Consider the following 21,394-nt stretch of genomic DNA (forward strand, 5'->3'; position numbering starts at 1 on the left):
GCGCATGACATTTGGGCGTCTGCGGGTACGCGGAGGGCGTTCATGCACTGCGTAGGTCTCGGCTAGTGAATGCTACGACTACAAGCCGTCCTGGGAGGCTTATCTTGTGCATTTTACAGCCGACAACATGGCAGAAGCGCGGTACGATGATTACTGAGATATTGAGAATGCCCATCCAACAAAGCCATTGGTTATGTTTTACAGAACCGAAACCGAAACCGAAACTCGTGTGATTGCTAACCTTGGGCATCGTCCAATCACGGCGCCCCTCCTCTCAACGTCACAGCCTTAGTTGGTGCGGCCGCCGCAAACCGCGCATGGTAGTTTTTCTTCTTTCGCGCTTTGTAAAATAATTACCGATTTGTCAACCGGATAAACGATGAAAAGTGTGCTAATTTGAGCCAGTCTACGCAGTGCAAGCAAAAACGGGAGCTTGACAAATTCACTTCAGTGTCCCTTTAACTCACACAAAGCTATCGCAGATCCCCGATCTCCCCGATGAAAGCCGAACAAGCCACAAATGCATGAGCGCTTGCGAACAGAAATAGCTTGCAATCTGTCTCAAGGCAACCGATTACCGTAAGTTAAAAAGAAATTGATTGTTTTCTGCTGAAAGGAACGACCCCAAACCACGCGAAGGCGGACGCTGCCGCTCGCTTTTCGATGCTCTTTCGAGCTGCGTCGACGCCGATATCTGGCGAGCGTAGACATCGGCGTCGCTCGAGTTTCAGCTCGCGTCGCCATGCATTTCTGGTGTTTTTTTCTTTTCTTTATTGCCATGCATTTCTGGTGACGCAACGTCGACGCGAGAAAACGCTGAACGTACGCTGCATGTTTGGCCCGAGTGAAACCGAAAATACACCGACGTACTTAAAGTTTCGCGGATACGTCCGAAGTATCTTTAAAAAATCTTGCCGGTACGTCCGACGTATCTTTAAGAAATCTTGCGGGTACGTCCGACGTATCTTTAAGAAATTTCGCGGGTACGTCCGACGTACCTTTAGACACAGCGTAAAAATTAACATAATGAAAAGTGACGAAGACCAAATGCAAAATAAAATAAAAGCTCCATCTAAATAGCCATTTGCCAAGACGAAAGCGTCTCTAATGGTACATAATACAGATCGAGTACTTCTGTACACCATTCAACGAAAAGCCTACGCGTAGCTTGGACTTCGTGAGCCCAAATTTTCACACGCTTCTAAATTAGATCCGAAACGAAAATTTTATTCGAACGAGGCATCAATTTGGCAGCTATTCAAGCCAGGTAAATGTACGTGTCCTCTTCGCCTTCTGCTTTTTCCAGATACTCCTTCTTTACCAGGTGGTCGATGCACTCTTTAATACATTCCACGTCAGGCTTGAACCTACACGACAGCAGGTCGATCACATTGGCGACTATTTGCTCACGCTTGAGCATCCCGCGATTCTTCATAACCCGCACTATAGCAGCCTGAATGCAGGTCTTCCGCTCCGCCTTGATCGTAGCTTCGTCGGCGTCCTTCTGGACTTTCGCGTCGGTCTTGAGTCTGGCCCGGATATCGACGAGCAGCTTGGCGTTGCTGAACTCCGTGTTGAGCGATAGCACAGCGTCAGGCGGCAGTAGTTGGTGCTTCTGTACGTCCTGTTCTTGGTCTTTCAGGGAAAGCAGTCCTTCCTCAAGCATGGCTTTCAGGACAGAGTGCAGCATATCTGTGGAAATTCCGGTAGCTTCCTGAAGATGCTGCACGGTAAATGAAAGCGAATCGTTGTATTGCAGAAGAACGACCATGTGCATTGTGGAAGCCCGCAGTATGTATGGGCGCCTGAAGCAGGTGGTGGCCAGTTCTCCTTCGGATATATGGTAGAGCCATGTAAGCTTCCGGGATGGATGCGCGGTGAGATAGTACCTTGTAAAACATTGAATAGAGTGGTTTAGGGAACGCGGTAGCGAAACAGCTGGCGACACCTGGAAGGGCCATGACCCAGAGTTCAGAACGAATGCGGTGAAACCATGTTCCAGAGACTGTTGGGTGTTCTTCATGGTTTTATTGAAGTTATCGTTCAAGACTTTACTTACTCTAATGTCTTGAATCATGCGCTCTAGTTTCATGGTGTAGCCGTTGTCGTAAACTTCCTTCAACCGAGAAATCATCATTGTCTCAGCCCCTTCGCTTACAGAGGTCTTTCGTAACAGCCGCATCGCGAGCATTTTGCTGTAGCATACCTTAAACACGTCTTTGTCATCTGTAAATCTTAACAGAAGTATTGCTGCGTCCAATGCCTCGTCTAGGTCGTCCACTTCTGGCTTTTGACGACTCTTCAGCAGTAGACTGTCGCAGTATTGAGCAAGCAGTTCGGGAGTTCCCTTGCGCGATTTGGGGCGCCTCGTGACGAAATTGCTATTCACAAACCGTCGGCAAGCCGCCTCCAAGGCACTGAAAAAGCCTCCGTCACTCCCAAATGTAGTAACCACAAGGTCCTTGTACTTTCCATGGACGTGTAGCAACGCATTAACGTACATACTGGGATCCTTGGCTGCCTCTTCGCCAACGCGTTCAATCGCAGACAGTCCTTCCTGCAATACGTGCTCCTGAAATGAGCTGCGAAGCTGTTCAAGTCCATGGGTTGTACGCGAAACCAGCCGGAACATCCGTCTGAGATCCACCCACTGCTCGCGTCTAAGCAGTTTTGGAAATTCTTCATGAAATTCTCCCAAGTGGTCGTCTATTAAAACTCCCTCGCAGGCCTTCATAATTGGCTCTAGCGTAGATTTGTGCAGATAGGTCGACGCGCGCCGCTCTTCTTGCCTTAAGCGGCGCTCCACCTTCTTTATGTACCTGACGACACTGTGCTTCGCGAGGTAGTCTGTACTCTCCTGTCTGTAGAAATGCTCGGATTGTATCAGAAAGACGTTCTCGAAGACCTCCTTGTACAGCGACAAGTTGGGCGCCTTCGGATGCGAATCCTCACTGTCCACTGCGAGCTCGACTAACGACGAAGTCACTCTGCTGACGAGCCTTGAGTTTATTGACTCGCCGTTTCTCTCGTCTTCGATCAGCTTCAGCAAGCCGTAGGTCAGCCGCTCCCGCAACGGTGGCAAGAACCATTCCCTCCAGGATACGAGCGCCATCTGGTAGACCGGAAGGACAAGCGGATCTCCCTGTAGGCGCCGGCTGTAGATCCAAGTGCGGTTGAGATAAGAGCAGATCCCGTCGAGCACTTCGCTTGCACGGATGTACTTCTCCCGCGCCTCGGCGTAGAAGCTAACAGTATCCACTGCCGTCAAACCATTTCCCTTCTCTACGAGGCGTTCTAGGTGCGTCTTGAGGAAGTCTTGCATTCGCTGGTACAGGTCTCTGAACAGGTCGTCCCCTGTAGTCGCGTGTCGGATACTTCCCGGTGGTAGGCAGGCCGGGTAGTCGCTGACAAGAGTATAAAGCTGCATGTACCTGGCTCTGGAGAGGTCTCCCGAGTTTCCCGTGTAGACGTCATTGATGCCATCCAGCAAGATGGCCCATGCTTCTTGCGCCGCGACAATTTCGTTCGCGTGGTTACCATATTCGAGTCCAGGCGGCTGACCAAACGCCATGTTGTCTTCTTCTTCGTCCTCAGTCGTTTCAACGTTTGCCCAGATGCGCGATCATGAGGTGATGATGGTTGCTGCAGGCGGAAGCTTTTTTTCTTTATCCTTTCCAGGAATAATTTTAATACCGGGATAATATAACATACGGCTTGTAGGACTGCTGCCGCCTTCAGGTATACCGGAGGAAGGGAGATGAGAGATAAGATACGCGGGATGAGAGGCCACGCGCACTACCGCCCCGCTTCTCTTAATGGCCGCCGCCGTAATTGGTTTTTCTTGGGGGGAGCGTGGCTCCCCTTTTTGGACGTCTCAGAATGACGCGCCCTTGAGAGCTTTGGAGGTCACCGTGTCACTCTCACAGTGCCTAGGCCAGGACGACGTCCTTTGTAAGCGCCACCCCTACTTCCCTTTGTGGCCGCTGGCCTATAGTTCTGAAGAGCCCGGCTCCCGTCTTCATATGCGTCGAAAGGGCGCGCCAAATTAGGGCAATAAAACGCCGTTTTGGGGTTTCGTGCCTCGGGGCCACCGTGTTACGCTTAGAGTGCGTAAGCCCAGGCTGCGGCTTTTAAAACTCCCGCGGCGCATAATGGCCACCCTCAGCGTGGCAAAGCTGCCCCGTGCACGTGTACGCGTCTTCCTGCGTCCGCTCCGTCTGGGGAGAGGAGGGAAGTACGCGAAGTTTGGGAAGGCGGCGTTTGGCCCCACGATTGGTGGGATTCGAGATGTCGCTCTGACCAATCAGGTGTGCTGTCCGGCTTACAATGGACACGAGGGATTATACTCCCGGGCATAACGGCCAGCGGGAGACTTGGCTGTAATCTCAGAGGGTCATCAAGGACTTGCGAGCCTTCGTGCTCAGGGTACTTCAGAACCTTGCCGTCTACGGCGTAACCCAGAGTCGACCGCTAAGGTCTGATACCTAGGGCGCAACTCGAAGGGTCGATTGCTAAGACAGCCATTCTTAACCAACCCTGCAACCAACTTTCTGTAACCAACTTGCTGTAACCAACTCCGGTAAATAACCGTAAATACAGTTTTCTTCGTTTTGCTCATCGAGTTGTGCCGTCGCCGTTCCCTTGTCTCATCCCTGGCCACCACCACCGCCGAGCACCCACAGCGAAGGGCTCCTTCGCTGCCGTCAACGAACCACAAACCCTGAAGGATGGGTTTCTACTCAGCTTAATGAATAGTTTATTCCGAGGCTTTTATAAGGTTGTTGCTGCTGAATAATTAAGAGCTTCACCATCTACCGTAAACTAAAACGACCATGCTCCTTGTTGTCTTTGCCTTCATCAACGCTGGAGATCGGTTATTAAACTAAATACACTCATCATAATTTGTGGTCTTCATTCATGTTGGGACATTCAGCACCGCGTGAATTTTTGACTCATATGGCATTTACGACAGCAGTCTGTTTTCGGTTTTGCCGAACCGGACTAACCGCTACCGCTCACCGATGATCCAGAGTCACTATTAACTTTTACCGCGCCTGGACAAAACGCCGGCCAAAGCAAGGAATTGGCATTTATTATTAACACTGATTCTTGCTAGTCAGTGAACGGGAGTTGTTTGGCCGGGTAAGTCGGTGGAAAGCCATGATATTGCACACTCGCAAAATGCGTTGCGCATGCGTAGGGAGAAGGGGGGGGGTGAGATCATGAGCAAAAATACCTTTTCGGTGATGATAGATCTGCGGTTATGTTATCATCCCTATAAAAAGACCGGTACAGTAGTAAAAATGGTAAGCAAAAGCGCGGATACGGTGTTTTAAAACGCCATGCACAAGTTCACCATTAACGTTTAAGCTCATCAGCAAACTGAAAATTCAGTCATTATAAATATTTAAATAGGCAGTTGGGAACGACTAAACATGTTGGCCGGCTCTTGGAAAGGTGTTGGAATTGAAATGTACCCAGAACAGGGCAGGCGGGCGCTCTTAGTGGATATCCAACACTGTGTGCATGATAGTTACAGTATCAGCGCTCGCAGAATGTAAATTTTGTTCTTAACCAGGCACCCTAAACCACATGATCATCGGGTGTGCTCACAACCAAGGCCTCCCCCCTATTTATTCCCCTCTTCACCTTCCCGAGGTGTGGGAGAACCTGACGAACCAAAGCTGACCTTGGCGCCCAGCAACAACTGGTCTCCTGGGCAGACATGGCGCAATCGTCACTTGGGCTCCTGAACTGAAGGACTACATATATTTCTCTGCAAAATAAAGTTCTCTACTACTACTACTACTACTACTACTACTACTACTACTACTACTACTACTAATACTACTACTGCTGCTACTACTACTGCTACTACTACTACTACAACAACAACTACTAGTACTGCTACTAGTACTACTACTACTACTGCTACTACTACTACAACTACCACTACTACTACTACTACTACAACTACTACTACTACTACTACTACTACTACTACTACTACTAGCACTACTATTACTACTACTAAAACCTGTCGCCCATAATTCCTCAATACGCGTTCTAGAGCGATGTTCTAGACCATGATCTAGAACAATATCGATCTAGAACATTTTCAGGAATTATGGGTGGAAGATTTAGAGGTGTTACAGAGCGATCTCCTCCTTCTCCTCCTCCTACTACTAGCGCTACTAAGCAAGAAATGCTCACTATAATTACACACACATAAAAAAGAAGGCAGATCACACAAAAAGTAGCCCTATCAGTGCAGAAAACTTTGCCAAGGCCTTGATATAACAGGAAATTAACAGTATTTTTTGTTTAGCGTACCTCACGGTAAACGGGCGTGCGTCCTTCTTGATCGTCTTCCCAGAACACACCACGGGTAGATAAGGTTTCCAAAGTGTCACGTCCATCAAATTTCACAAATGTCTCAAGCTTCACAACGCGTTCGCCTCCGTTGACGCAGCTGCAACCAAAGCTCAGCCAGCGCTCGGCGAACTTGACCTTTCCGAAGTGGACTTCACTATGCACGGATTACAGCCGCACTGCGACGATGGCCCGAGACGCACAACAGCCCAAGACAGCCCCACACGCACCCGACCAGTTGAATAGAACGCGCCCTTGAAGAAGGTGCTGCGTGCACAGACCCGAAACCTTGCATAATAAGAGCGAAGGCGAAGGCAAGGCGAAGTTAAGCGAGGAATTAGTATACGATTGTTCAGGCCCGTTCGTGGGTCTCGAGGCTGCATCAGGTGACACGCATGCGTGGCGGTCGTCGCTGGAAACGCTTGACGAGTGAGTGCACAAGGCGAGAGAAAGGCGTCGCATAATTACGAGATAGCGGGTCGAAGACGCTTACCGCGTGTCCCATAGGGACTCCTCGATCATTGATTCGTCGCCTAATGGAAGCTCTGTTTGAAAGGGACTACCATTTGCGTGGACGAGAGACGAGGTTATACAGTTGCAAATGACCAGCTCATTGGCCGTAGGGCGTGGTCGCCTGCCACTGCGAAGACGTCTTGGCTCACTGTTTGACTGTCCAGTACTGCTCTGAAGCAGCTCCGTATTTTTTTTACACGAAAGTGTTTTATTTCCGGATCCACCGAGATTTCGTTGACGTCATATTCGTCACAGAAGTGACGCCAGTACAACGGAGCCAGCGGTCTATAAAGGTTGCACCCCTGCACACAGGGTGTTCTTATGCCGCGATACTTTAAGATTTCACTGACGTCATATTCGCCACGGGTATGACGCTAGTGCACTTTTGCCGAAGCGACCCGCCAGCAGGACGTTGCTCGCCGAGCACACCCACAAGACAGCCGCTTACCCGCAAATCATGCTCAGCTGCAGATTTCGCTGCACATTTCACTGTCGTGTTTGACTGATTCCTTGACAGAGGAATCAACCACAGTTTTTTTCCGCCGATAGAATTTCTGTTGCGAGAGCATGTTCTTAGCCCACTAGCCGCTCAGAACTGCTAAGGACTAGCAAATAAAAACAGAAGTATGAGAAACGGCAGTCCTCTTTTAAGGAAGACCTCAAGCGACATCTTAGATTTTCGATCAATGGCTGATAATGATGATGATGATGATGATGTTCGGTTTTCTTGGCGCAAGGGTGTCAAGGCCAAAGAGCGCAAGTGCTCTGATGTTGAATTATGCGAGTAGAGATATAAAAAGCAAATCATGCGAAAATTACTGTTTAAAAAGGTGAAAGTTGTTAAAACAAGTGTAGAGGGACAGGTAAAAGCAAATCTCATGCTTCCATGGATGGGCCTTTCACGCCACTCTTCTTGCAGTATCAAAGCCGGACCATTTAGGTTTCAAGCGGGAGGCCATGACTACGTTCATGAATGATATAAGACGTATATTGAAAAAATCTAGACTTGACAGATACTTAAAAACGCGGATAATAGAGAAAATTGCCTCGTCGGATAAAAACAGTAATGGATGCTGTAGTATCATCCGCGTGTATAGTTCTGGGAAGTGGAGCTTTCTTTGTTGTTCCAGTAGTTTCCATTCGATTAAGACACGGAGGACTGAGAGCAGCCCTCCACATCGTGAGCAGCGTGGCTGTCCTAAACATTTTAATAGGTATGCATGGGTAGCACGGGTACACCCTATCCGGAGTCTACAAAGGGTGACCTCTGTGATCCTTTCCCGCTTCTCAGTGATTACTTTACACTTTACCTAGTTTGGGTTTTACAATGTGCAATTTATTTGCCGTCTGCACGTTCCACTCTTCCTGCCATTGGTCACGCAGTCTCTTACACACGTACGATTTAAGGTCCTCGTACGGGATGACCTTTTATGTAAGTCACTCCAAAGAACAGCAGCCACAGCATTCCTGTCTTCTTCTTTATTTCCCGCTAGGCCACAGTGACCTGGTACCCAACCGATTGTGACTTCAGGTTTTTACTTGTGTGCTAAGCACAGCAGCTTGGGAAGTTGATTAAAGACAGACTTTCTCGGTAACTTTCCTCAAGCAAAAGACTGCACTGCATTTTGAGAACCGGTGAACATCACTGACCTTTGGACTTTGCCCTGAATTATATGTTCTACTGCTATGACAAGGCCGTGTGTTTCATCAGTGAAAATTAATGTGGCCTTCGGCATAGTCTTCGACGTGGAAACGTTTGGGCCGTGTGTAGTACATTGTACCGCAGCTGTGGACATGGAGGCATCTGTGTAGAACTCATAAGCTCTGTATTTGTTTTTTAGGCACAAAAAGTGCTGCCTAATTAGTTCCCTTGGAGCTGTTTTTGTGTCGATCTTAATAAAAGAGCAATAAAAATTGGCGCCAATTCACGCTGGTAATTGAAAAGCAAAACGACACCCACAACAATTGTCCATGCGACGTCACTTGAATTCACACACGTGGCTCTACAAAGAGTAAAACCAGAGAGATTCTGCCAGCCGTTAAATGGAATTCGCGGAGGCGGCGTCGCGGACGCAGCAGCAGCGTCGGCCACAGCCGAGCTAGAGCGGCGGATACCGTCGCTGTAGCCCGGCCGTCAGTAGGAAGAAAGAAAACGGAGAGGAGCGTCTTTCGAAGGGTGAGACAGCGGAACCTAGCCATTCTGATGTGCTAGCTTGGGGCTACACTACCGTGCGACACAAGCGCAGACGCTGAAACAATTCGGCATGGGAGCTTAGTGATTCCCATTTATACCGATTGAAACTAGTCAGATTAGTAAGTTTGAGAATTGCGAGAAAGCCGAGGGAACTTTTATAATCGCTATTTATCAGAAACAGTCGCTACATTCGCCTTTTGTAATACCTCTTAAAACACAACCGAAATGGTATTCACCAATTTAGTAAACGGAGGCCCATTCGTGGCAAGCAGTGCGCAAAATGTAGCGTTTCTCTAGCGGCCAGATGTCTGTATGTGCTTTTCCCGCTCTGCAAACCAATCCTTAACGGATGTTTGCCGTACGACAACTAATTCTGTCGGGTGTAGGTTACCATGGAGGGGCTGTCGAACAAGTTTAGCTGTGTGAAGGCAGCGCGCCATGGACGCGAAATTGCGCCAAAACAGGCCCAAAAGAACCGTCGCTAAAGCAAACGACAAAGCCGTGCCGCCGATGCCGCCACCGGGGAGCAGGCACTTCCGCGCGGGGAACTCTGGGTATTCGCCGCGCCATCTACAGTGTGCTCCGTGAGTGAAACGCTCCGCACCCGTCTTCGCCCCCCCCCCCCCCCCCCGCCACGTTAGGAGTTTGTTGTCCCGCACGCCACGAACGAACCGTTGGCTGGTAGAGCTAGAAAGTTTTGCTTTAAAAAAGATAGGACATAGATCCCATGAAGGAACTGAGTCAGCTAAGTTGGCTTTATGGACATCAGCGAAGGATATCTCGAGGCCTGAGGCCAGTGCGCTCACTGATGGAAGAAATGTCTTGGCCATTGTGGGTCGATCGCTTTACGAAAAAGCTCGAAAGCCTGCTTGCTTAGAGTGCTGTTTGGATGTCCAGTCAAGGATGTCCCTTCTAGAACATAACACAGCCCAGTGTACTTCCGCCGTGTGTCAAGAAACCACTGTTTGGCCTCTACATACAGGTTTAAAACAGGGCTTGTCCTGGAGGCGCCGGTAGCTAGATGGAGGCCAAGGTGGTGGACTGGTTCTAACACCTTCAGTGCTGTTTTTGCAGAGAACTGATAAACAGGGCAGCCATAGTGAATGCGGGACCTCACAAGGCTATTGAACAAGGCCAATAGGCACTTTATCTCAGTACCCCATGACTGGTTTGAGAGGACTTTCATGATCCGGACTGCACCAAACATTTTAGTCTAAGACACTCGAGGTGTGCGATAAGTTTGTCATCAAGCACAAGCCCTAAAAACTTGTGCTCCTTTTTTACAGCTACGGGTATTTCATTAACTGAAATAACGGGATCCGGGCGAATACCGCGCTGTTTAGAGATAACACGTGCTTTTGTCTGTATCGAAACACAACCATTTTTGTGTGCCCATTTGCTGAGTTTGTAGCAACTCTCACAAATGGACAGATTGATTGATTGATTGATTTATTGATTGATTGATTGATTGATTGATCGATTGATTGATTGATTGAGGGTTTTAACGCGCTGACGCAACGTAGGGGATAAGGGGCGCCGTAGTGGAGGGCTCCGGAATAATTTTGATCGCCTGGAAGTCTTTAACGTGCGCCGAAATCTCCAACACACGCACGTTTTTGCTTTTCGCCTCCATCAGAAAAGCGGCCGCCGCGGCCGGGAATCGAACCCGCGTCCTTGAGCTCAGCAGCACAACGCCATTACATGATTTAAAGGCAATGTAAACCTCGTCAACATATAATCAGTCGGAAATGGGACGAGGCATTCTAGTTCCAAAGGAATTCATCTTAACAATAAAAAAGTGACGCTCGGCACACCGGCCTGTGGCACTCCATTTTCTTGAACAAACTTCTTTGACACGACATCTCCAACCCTAACCCGAAAGGGGTGCTCCGAAAGGTGGTCTTTCAAACTGTTCAGCATGTTTCCTCAAATGCCAAGGCACCGCAGATCACACAGAATACCCTGACACCAGGCTGTATCGTAAGCCTTCTGGAGGTGAAAGAAAACTGATAACCAGTGCTGCTTATCTACAAACGCATCCCTGATGTAGGACTCGCATCACGAGGTGGTCTGCCGTGGATCTACCGGAGCGAAAACCTGCCTGGTGATTGTATATAATACCGTGATATACAAGAAAACACATAAGACGACGGTTAATTAGTTTTTCCAAGATTTTGCATAAGCAACTCCTAAAAGCGATCGGCGTAATACTTGTCGCAAGAACTCGGTCTTTACAATTCTTTCGAATTGGAACCACAATAGCTTCTTTCGATGCCTTTGAAAACTGCCCTGCGCACCATATCTTGTTAAACAGCAGTAAGAGCATTCCTAGCATGTCCTCGTGCAGGTGCTTAATCATGGTATATGTTACTTGGTCTTCACCTGGGGCTGATTTCCCACAAGTGGTGATGGGAACTTTAAGCTCCTGCATAGTGAAGGAGAAGTTATGTCCCACATCAGAATGCCTTTTGCCACGCATGATCTTTTGTTCTTCTCACCTCTTGTGTTTCAGAAAATTGCTTGAATAGTGAGCCTGCAACTCCGTGCGCATGGCTGCTGAAGGAGACGAGAAAAGAGACGTGTGCTCGGTCGCAGTTTCAAAGCAGTATGTGTGAGCCCCCGACATGGGAAAGGAGGGCAACCCAGTCGATTTCCGAAAACAGAGGAAAATGTCCCTTCTTCCCTCCTCCCCCCGATCGCACGGACGGCGGCGGCCGCCGCGACGGGAGACAAAGGAAGCGTCCTTGGAAAGACCCCCACACCCCCCAGCCTGCAAGCGGCGGCGTCTCCGGGAAGGGTCCCCACAAAAGCAGCATTCTTCGAGAAGCCGGCGTCGAACAAGAGAAAAAGCAAAAGGCCCCACCGGCGAGTGCCGCCTGGGGCGGCCAATCAGACTGCTGTATTACCGACATCAGTTTGTTTGTTTCCTTTCGCTCCTTGTTGTATCCCCTCTCCCATCGAGTTGACGGCGAAACGACAGTCTTCACTATTTACGTCGACTGCTTGTCAAAAATCACGGTCACTTTGCAGTAAAAGTGACGGCCAGTTTTTACAGTGTACTCAAAACGCTCGCCTAGTGCATTCGCTTGGTCTTTTAGGCTGTTGCCAACTAAACTAAGAGGATGTGTAACATTGTGACTTCGACGAAGTGATTGAATTCTTCTACATACTTATCGCGTATGCGTGAACAATGTGATTGATGACACAAACTTATTCCAACTTCCGATCAATGGCGAATCTTTGTTCCGATCAATGACGAATTATAGGAGCTAGGAAGTACCAGGATCGGGTCCTTTGGATTTGCGAACTGCACAGACCACTCAGCAGGGCTTGCAATATTTCGGTTATGCTGCTTGTTGCTTGCGGAATTGCCGTTAAGCGGCCCTGAGAAGCTTTTATGCCCTGAAGCCTCTTTCGCGTCATAATACAGTGAACTCTCAAGCTAGTCTTCATGCGACTAGCACTTCGTATGAGCATGACTGGTCGAAACAAAGAAAAGGCACGCCGTTGCCCTATTCGAGGAGAACATACACATGCAACGTATTACAAGGAGCATTACAAGGAGCATAAATCTTCTAAATGTTGCCTCGCGCTGTGCTCTAGAGCACCTGTTTTACCCACACGCCATCTAGTTCAAGTGTAACGCGGCACGCATTATTCTCCAACTTTTACGTTTAGAATTCATAGCTTCGTGAATTCTGTAAAGCGGACACAATAGACCCTCAAAGCTCTCGATTCCTGGCCAATCCCCAAGTGGGTATGGTCAACGAAGAAAAAAACAGCAACAAACACTGCTTTTGTTCAGTTACCTTTATACAGGGCCCTGCATTCAAATAAGAGTTTTTCCTCCACTGATTATTGGCCGACCCCTCATTGAGTGCGTGCTGTTCACTAAGGAACATCATCATCATCATCACCGGCAGCGTCTGGAGATTGCGCAGTGGTGGCGCATTGCACTCCTGTTGTGGAGATCCGGGTTCAAAAATGATGCAAACTCAAATGCTTTTCTTATTTATGTAGAACACCGGCCATTTTCTTGACAGGACGATGGTTTTTTGCACAAATAAATGGCCGTGAATAAGTACCAGTTATGTTTTGAAGAAAATGAGTGCGAACACACACACACACACACACACACACGCGCGCACACACGCACGCACACAGGCACGCACACGCACACGCACACACACACGCACAAGCACACACACACACACACACACACACACACGCACACACACACGCACAAGCACATACCCACACGCGTACGCGCACGCGCTCGCACACACACGCGCACACACGCACGCACACAGGCACGCACACGCACGCGTACGCACACACGCACGTGCACGCACGCACACACACGCACACACGCACAAACTAGTGCCCGTCCACTTTGTGAAGAAGGATGCCGTGCGAAGTTGGGCGCAGTCCACAGAATTGGTGGGTGCAAATTTTGACGGTGCAATTCCGTCAAAATAAAGCATGCTACATTCATTTACCTCCGGACTTGTCGCTGATGGTGTGGATCATGGAAGGCAGGCTTGCGGAGCAAGAGACCACAGGAACCCTTCAACCAATAATGTTAGCCGGAGATTTGTCGTTGTACACCCCACGTCGGTTTCGCGTGATAAAACAAACCAGGTATTCCAGAAAGAACCAGGCCACTTTAGTTGATTAGACGAACATCGAAGGCAAGCTCTACTCATATGACAGCGCATTCGGCAGGCTTCGACGTTGGCTTCAACTTAGAGGGAGCCACTGTCGCGTGTTTACAGCGGGAGAACGGGCATAAATATTCCATGACAGGCTTACTATGCGGGTTCAGGCGAGCGTAAAGTGTGCTTATAGCAGACGACAAAGTAGCGAAAACCGAACTGAAAAGGATAGAAATGAGAAATGGACGGCTGGGTTAGAGACGCACAATCCCCCAACCCTTTATTTGCACGAGCGCGAATCTGCAATCAGCACGCCGGTTCATTAAGACGTCCATCAGCCGCCCACTGTAGCCGGCGAAAAGGCGTGCGTACGTCGTACTCAACCGCGGCCATTGTTCTCGCCGAAAGGCTGTAGCCAGCGATGCGACGCAACGAGATTCCGTGGCTCGATAACTTCGCCGTTTCGCGCTCCTATCTCCGACATATGCGTGCCAGAGTTGCTCAATATATATGCACCAGTTCAGAAACTTCCCGTGGCACCCGTGTATTAGGCGCGAAGCACCTTAGTGATTCGGGCTGTCGGTGTTTCATGTCGTCGTCGTCGTCATGTAATCATGGTACTAAAACACAGTACCATGGTACTAAAACACAGTACCCCACTAAAACGTCATCATGTGGTCATGGTACTAAATCCTCATGTGGTAATTGTACTAACACACACGGATACTCGGTTTTCCAACGCCTCACACTACAACGTTTAATCTCATACCTTCCATATTCATTCCTTTCTCTTTCTGTCCTCAGTACCCTCCCCCCAGAGGGAAGTAGCAGGCCCAAGATCGATTTCTCAGGCCGACCTCTTCTCCTTTTCAATAAACATTTACTCTCTCTCTCTCTCAGTGGTCCGTGCTAAAACATTACACCGAAACACTTGTGTTTCGTTCGCGCTGGCTTGCATGCTTCTATTTCGCTCCGTACTCGCTTTAACTTTAAAATTTGCAGTTCTCCGTTTTGAATTTCCTTTTCCTCCGTCTTCGTAATTGGGATGTTGCGTATATCAGCGCACGCCGTGTGTCATGAGAGAGGCATACAATCTTTACTGCTTGCCTCGCCCCTCTCCAGATTTCACGTTAGTGGAGATGGCCCTGTTATTTTAAATGCATAGCATTTTAGTAACTCACAATGTCACGCGGCGTTGGCGTGCCTTGTCGTAGTCCGCCTGCGCGCCTTGTCGTAGTCCGCAGCCAGGCCACTACACAAATAACAGTTTCCGGCGCCCGGTTTCGAACCCATGACGCCGCGGGCGGAGCGCAAGGTGCCCGGCGCACTACCGACCGAGCCACAAAACCGACACAGATTTCGATGCACCGAACGCGCCTTATATCCTTCACTCATTTCTCGTTTGTTTCGAAAGCGCCACAAGTTGTCCCGCGCCTCCAAAAGATGGCGACACGGGTCCCGCGATCGAGAGATACGACTTGCCGGCGCACCCCCTCGGAAATGCTGTGCATTTGATCGTGCTCCTCGCGAGGGGGATGTCTTTTTTCACGTTCTTTTCTGCCTCGTTGATCCCTCTTTCTTCAGAATCGGACCACGATTGGCCCCCTCCATGGAGGAAGAAAACTGTTAGGAGGGAGCATGACGTCAGGCGGCACAGCTTTGGCAAGCCAACCTCCTCTGACGCCGCATTCTCCTCTCCTCGGGCTCCTCCCGCGCAATGCATTGTGGAAGATGCGCCACTCTCAGGCCCGCGGTAGCATTTAGTGGCTCCGGCTGGCCAGCGGTGGAGGTAGAGGTGAGTGGCGTTGCCGAAGGCGCAGTACGAGATTTTAAGTGCAATGCACTTTATAAGCGACCCCAAACCATCCACCGCCGGCGTCGGCGGCGGCGTCGGCGTCCGCAGTGCTCCTCTATAAAGAAACAGCATCCGGCGCCAGGTTTCGATCCGCGGACTTTGCGGCCGCAGCGCGACGCTCTACCGACCAAGCCACGGACGCGACGTGATTTCAGCGTTAGTGACGCGCCTTATATCTTTAACGCATTCAAACTACGTCGTCAGCGGCGTGCGTTGGCGACTCAGCGGCGTTATAGCGGCTTGATAACTGCGTGGTGTACACGTGATACTACAAACCCGATGGAAGAGATGGAAGAGAAGGCGGCGAGGCGGTGGGCTGCCGGGGCCAAGCGCAAGCGCCGCAAGCGGGCCGACAACCGTGCATTCGCACTTTCACATTCTCCCCCTCGGGGAAATGCGGGGGAATTTTTTTCGCCAGCGTTGCGCTCCCACCCTGGTATCGTGGAAGTACTGTTGCGCTCCCACCCTGGTATCGTGGAAGTACTGACACGATACGTAGATCCCATGCTCAGGGAGCACCTTCACGAGCTGCGAGCCGAATTTGACGCTTACCGCTGGAACCACGACCGGATTGGCTCGAACGCGCCGCTGTGAACATTCACAAGCACGGAGCGGCCTGCGGGTACGTGGTGTTTGCCAGGTGTGCTTGGACGATTGCGTTTCGAATTTTGCTGGGAATTATCGCGCCACCTTCCCTTTACATCATAGCGCTGTAACGAGTGTCCCATCAGCTGAGAGATGGTGCAAAAAGCTTTGGTTTCGCTTGCGTGCGCATTTGCATATATTCGCCTTATCGGTGCTCCGGCATGTGGCACGTTGTACGTGCCACAATTGTCGTGACGACGTCTGTTTTGCGTTGCTGTCTCCTTCAGTGCATTAGAAAACAAAAGGTGCAGAACCACTGACGTTGGGTGCGGGCGCGGGAAGAGCAAATCATTTCCCGCCTCGCGTCGCAGGCAGAACGCGGGATGGTTGTCCGAGTACTGCTCAATCCGTGCGACAGGTATATGGGCAACGAACGCTAAATTACGCCTGGGAGGTGAAAAGATAAAATGACCAGAACCAAGGAAGTGAGGTGTGTTTTGTGAAATAAAATGTGAGGCACGGATGTCGGACTCTGACATCTCCACTTTTACACTGCGGCGGAGCACGACACTTCGACTGCGACGCACTTCGACGGATCCCAGAGCTCAATAAATAAAGATGTTTTCTGTCTCCACCGGCCGAGCACTTTGCCTGCACGATCACCCCGCTTCGCGTTTAGGGTTGCAGGCAGCGCTGCGCGCAACGCCCGGACGGGGACTCGTCGCGAAACCCGAATACCGGGACGGCCCGGCAACCAAACGGAACGACGCAGCATAGCGCGGGCAGGCGGCCGTCCGCGTGAGGCGCAAAGAACTACCGCTTGCCTATCACGTGAGGTGGAACATCTCCCATCAGTTTTTCCTTTTTATTTTTTATGACTAGGCTTCACGATAGTCACGTGACGCTCCCTCCTAAACTTTTCTTTCCTCCACGGCCCCCTCACCTAGGGAAAACAGGGGCAGGCATGGGGAAAGGAGTATGCTTCGGGATAACTTAGGAATGGCAACGGAAGTTGCCCCTGTGCCTCATCACCGTAGATGACAGTGGTGTCGCCGGTGTTATTAGAGATGATGGTCTTTCTTGAGCTACTTAAATCAGAAAATTTTGGTCTCTCTGTCTGTAAGTATGTATTTCTGTCTATATGTACCTCCATTCAGCTTTCAGGACGAAATAGAGTACTTGACCGAGAGGTCTATATAGGCAAAACCTTTCCGAACTACTAAATCTGGAACCAAACTTCATATTTGTCCACATTGTACAGTAAGTAGAAAACATGAGGTGAATTTGAGGCAAAACATCAATACATGAGTAGCATTTGCACTGTTCTTTTAATAGAAAATAGGTGTGCGTTTGGTATTTCCCATTGCATACCAAAAATGCGCCATAAAAACAATATTTTGTCCCAAAAATTCAAGAAGAGCTTGCACCCAAGCCGAGGCCTCATGGTAACAGTTCATGTTCACCAGTAGCAAAGAATTCCAACAGACGGCGGGCCAGACGCGCTATCATCAGACGCTCTATCATCGTGCCTTGAATCAGGCGCTCTACCATGCCTTAAAGTGAACCAAAGAATGGTAAGTCGTCTGGCTTTAGGAGCGCATGGTAAAACAACTAACGAAGCAGTGCAGGGAGATATGGGCTGGGCGTCGTTTGAAGTTCGAGAAGCTCGGATATGCTTTGAGGGGAGGTTGAGAGCAATGAATCAACGTAGGTGGACAGCGAAATTTTTTAGGTGCCTATGCATGAGAGGCGTGGACACGCAGTGTCTAAAAAAGACTAGAAGTCTAAAGATGAAATACGGGAAGAACAGTGGAGAATCACAGACAGCCAAGGTAACCAAAAAAGAGGGAAGGCAGATAGAAACGAATAAATGGAGAGAAAAAATGAAAGTTTAAACTTCGTTACAGATGTACAGGGCTGAGAAACTAGACATCAGAAAGGAAAATTTCTATAATAATTCCAAGGGCAGTACTTTGCTTTTTGAGGCTAGAGCAGGGTGCTTGTGAACTAACAGCTTTGCGGGGAAGTATAGAGAAAGTGATGGGGTATGCGTGGTCTGCGGAAAAGAAACAGAAACTATGCGGCACATAGCGTTGGAATGCGAGGGTATCCATCCAAATCTGGAGGGAAATATTTGGCTTCCAGAGGCCCCAGGGTTTTAGGGTAGCACAGAGGAAGTCAACTTCAGGGCTGTCGAGGCGATGAAGAGAATATTAGAACGCTGGTGGACGAAAGGCCGAGAGGGGAATATTGCCTAGGGGAGTATTCTGTGCCTAATAAGAGCAGAGATAGTAATAAATTAGTGTAAGCAGACCTAAGTGACCCAAGGAATTTTTGTAAATTATAAATGCTTCAAACAGTAAACAACGTTGAAAATTGAATTAAGAGCTAACACTATTCATGAAGAATTTTAATTTTCCCACCTCTAACATAACATATAAATAGACATTTCATTTTATCTTTAAAATATTTATAGCCTTGGTGGACTTGCTTATTTTATCCATTTTTCAAACCGAAAACCGAAAACCGAAACGAAATTTTGTGCGGTTTTGCTCCTGAAAGAAATAATAAATAACGTTTAGTTTTTGTTTTTGTTCCGTCCAAAAATATCTCTTTTTTTTTGTTTTTTGGTTCCGGTTTTCGTTTCCTTCCGACAGCCGGAATTAGTTTTGCGTCCGGGGAGTGCCCCCTGTCCGCCGCCCGAAGACTTCTCAAAGCGCGCATCGCAAAGGGTGGCGGCCCCTACTAGAGAATTTAGTAACCAGCGCGGAGAGAGCGGGAAAATGGAACTTGGCTGAACGAGCCACTGCATTAGTGCCGCTATAAAGCCTTCATTTCAGTGTAGTGATGCGTGCTATTCCGAACAGAGCGCTTTTCAACGCAAGGTGTTTACGCATGCTTGGATGCAGCGAAAATGTAGCCTATGGTTATGCACGCCTTTACTTCACAAAAGTTCTTCCACCAAAACCGCTCGATATAGTCTCCGTGGTGGAGGCCACGACCAGCTGTGGCAAGCCAAAGGCATCCCATTTTTTACATTCTTACCGGGACCGATGGAGTCCTGTCAAAAAACTAAGTCATTTCCGTATAGACCGTCCGGTCGGCCGAAAACCTCTGATAAAATCTCTGGACACACGTCGTGTACGTGAAACAACCGGGCTCCCACTGTGTAAAAATTATTACTTGAAAAACGCAAAAAAGGAACGATAAGACAATACACGCGTAGGTCACGAAGAAGGAGTACAGTAGCGTACCGTTACCTTACAAACCCCATATCGGTATACATTTAGATCGGTCGTAGATGCGTTTACTTGGTGCGGGAAAAATGGGTCACATGGGTTCATTCTTCGTTTGCAAATGCGGCCCTTGAAGGTTTGAGGATAGATTTGGACGCAATTTCAGCGGAAGTTGGACGCGCTTTTAGCGGAGGTTTTGACGCACTTTTGACGAAGTGTTAATGTTAAAAAGCTTTCACACTTCTCTCAACTATCTTTAGCGAAAGATTGTAGGGTTTTTTTCTTTGAGGTACAACATATTTAATGTTGGTACAACAAAAGCTTAATGGTACAACAAAGTTAATGGTAGTACGCAAATCTGGAATCCAACTGCTTTTTCGCAGCAGCCCAACACGGTTTTCGTAAGACATACTCCTGTGAAAGCCAACTAATTTATTTTACTCACAATTTACATCAAATTGCAGATCAATAATCCCACGCTGACTGCATATTTTTAGATTTTTCTAAGTCATTCTATAATGTTTCACGCGGGCTACTGCTTCATAAACTAAATCAATTAAACATTGAGAGAAGCTTGTTGAAATGGATTGAATATTTTTTGACTGACCGTTCGCAGTTTGTTGTCGCCAGTCAATGTTGCTCTCCATTCAGCTCTATTTGTTCAGGTTACCGCAGGGATCGGTCCTTAGGGTCCTCTTGTTTCTTATTTATATTAATGACTTGCCTTCTCTGTTGCAATCTAATGTCCGTTTATTGCTGATGACTGTGTTATTTTCCATGAAATAACATCTGAAAACGACACTACCATTTTGCAGTATGGTTTGAATTCTGTCGTTAATTGTCGAAAACTTTGCTAATGGAACTCAACGCTAACAAACGCAAAACAATGCGTGTTTCTCCTACTAAAACCAATCTACCACAATATTCTCTGAACAATGTCCAATTAGAATCAATTGCTTTCCACAAGTACCTTGGGATTCACATTACCAAGAGCTTAACCTAGAACCTTCATATTGAGCATATTGTTAACCAGGCTAACCGCATGTTGGTTTACTTTCACCGCAACTTCTTTAAAGCTCCTTCGGCACTCAAATTATTGCTCCAATAAACATCAGTTTGTTTCAAACTGCAATACGCATGCTCAGTATGGGACCCATGTCACGGAAAACTTATAACTGCCCTATAAAATTTTCAAAATAATTCTGTTAGATTTGTGCTGGCCAAATGTAATCGAAACGCGAGCATTACTAGAATGAAATCTGATCTAGCCCTCCCATCCCTGTCCACTAGGCGTCGAATTTCGCGACTAACTATTTTTCATAAGCTGTGTCACCACCCCGTGCTGCATGACGAGCTTGTATACGTATGCCATATTATGAATACCGTCGCGTCGACAATGAGCGCAAAGCTAGAATTGATATGTGCAAAACAATGCATTGTTTTGATTCTTTCTTGCCCCGGACAAGTCGCGGCCGGAATCGCCTTCCTTTTGACACTGCATCCATTAATGACGTCCACCAGTTTCGAAATGTTCTCGCTAACATTGCATAATCAGGAGTTCTTCTAATGTTTGTTTTTCATGAATCGCAGTTGCAAATTTTGATTACATTGTGTTAATCATTCTAATGCATTCTTACACCGTGGTTCTATCTCAACTTGTTTGTGCTGTTTTTCGTTTTTCGTTTTTTTTTGCCCTCACTCCCCTCCCCTCTGTAATGCCTTTGGCACTGGAATTTTAATAAAAAGTAAATAAATAAATAAACAAATAAATAAATAAATAAATAAATAAATAAATAAATAAATAAATAAATAAATAAGCAGTTGAGGGATTGGCAAGAAGTAGGGAGCTTTTGGGGCCTAATGCGTCCGCTTCACAAAATTAGGAAAACTATGAATTGGCAACGTAAAAGTTGTAGAACACAGACTGCCTCGTGCCACCTTAACGCGATGGCACGTGAGTAGAACAGGTTTACATCAAAGCGCA

At 48.2% G+C, this 21,394-nt stretch overlaps 2 protein-coding genes across 7 annotated transcripts in view; both read right to left on the minus strand.

The window, feature by feature from the left end:
- The window catches only part of LOC144162409 (aldehyde dehydrogenase family 3 member B1-like), a 176,119-nt gene that overhangs the window by 148,168 nt on the left and 6,557 nt on the right, over positions 1 to 21,394 (minus strand). For 4 of the 6 annotated variants that reach the window (XM_077692927.1, XM_077692924.1, XM_077692923.1 and 1 more), the window contains exon 1: positions 13,579 to 13,624. The exons of the other annotated variants lie outside the window; for them this stretch is intronic. In XM_077692927.1, coding sequence (XP_077549053.1) covers positions 13,579 to 13,609 — 31 coding nt within the window. In that variant the 5' untranslated portion in view covers positions 13,610 to 13,624. Of the gene's footprint in view, positions 1 to 13,578; positions 13,625 to 21,394 lie in introns of those variants that run through there. 6 annotated transcript variants of the gene reach the window in all.
- Positions 1,259 to 3,571, minus strand: LOC144162160 (cullin-1-like). The gene is made up of 3 exons (XM_077692643.1): positions 2,729 to 3,571; positions 1,949 to 2,116; positions 1,259 to 1,723 (listed from the first exon to the last, which is right to left on the minus strand). The coding sequence occupies exons 1-3, from the start codon at positions 3,569 to 3,571 to the stop codon at positions 1,259 to 1,261; spliced, it is 1,476 nt and encodes a 491-aa protein (XP_077548769.1).

This window comes from Haemaphysalis longicornis, unplaced genomic scaffold (assembly GCF_048455015.1).
Source record: "Haemaphysalis longicornis isolate Haplotype H1 unplaced genomic scaffold, Haemaphysalis longicornis Haplotype H1 scaffold_12, whole genome shotgun sequence".
NCBI lineage: Eukaryota > Metazoa > Arthropoda > Arachnida > Ixodida > Ixodidae > Haemaphysalis > Haemaphysalis longicornis.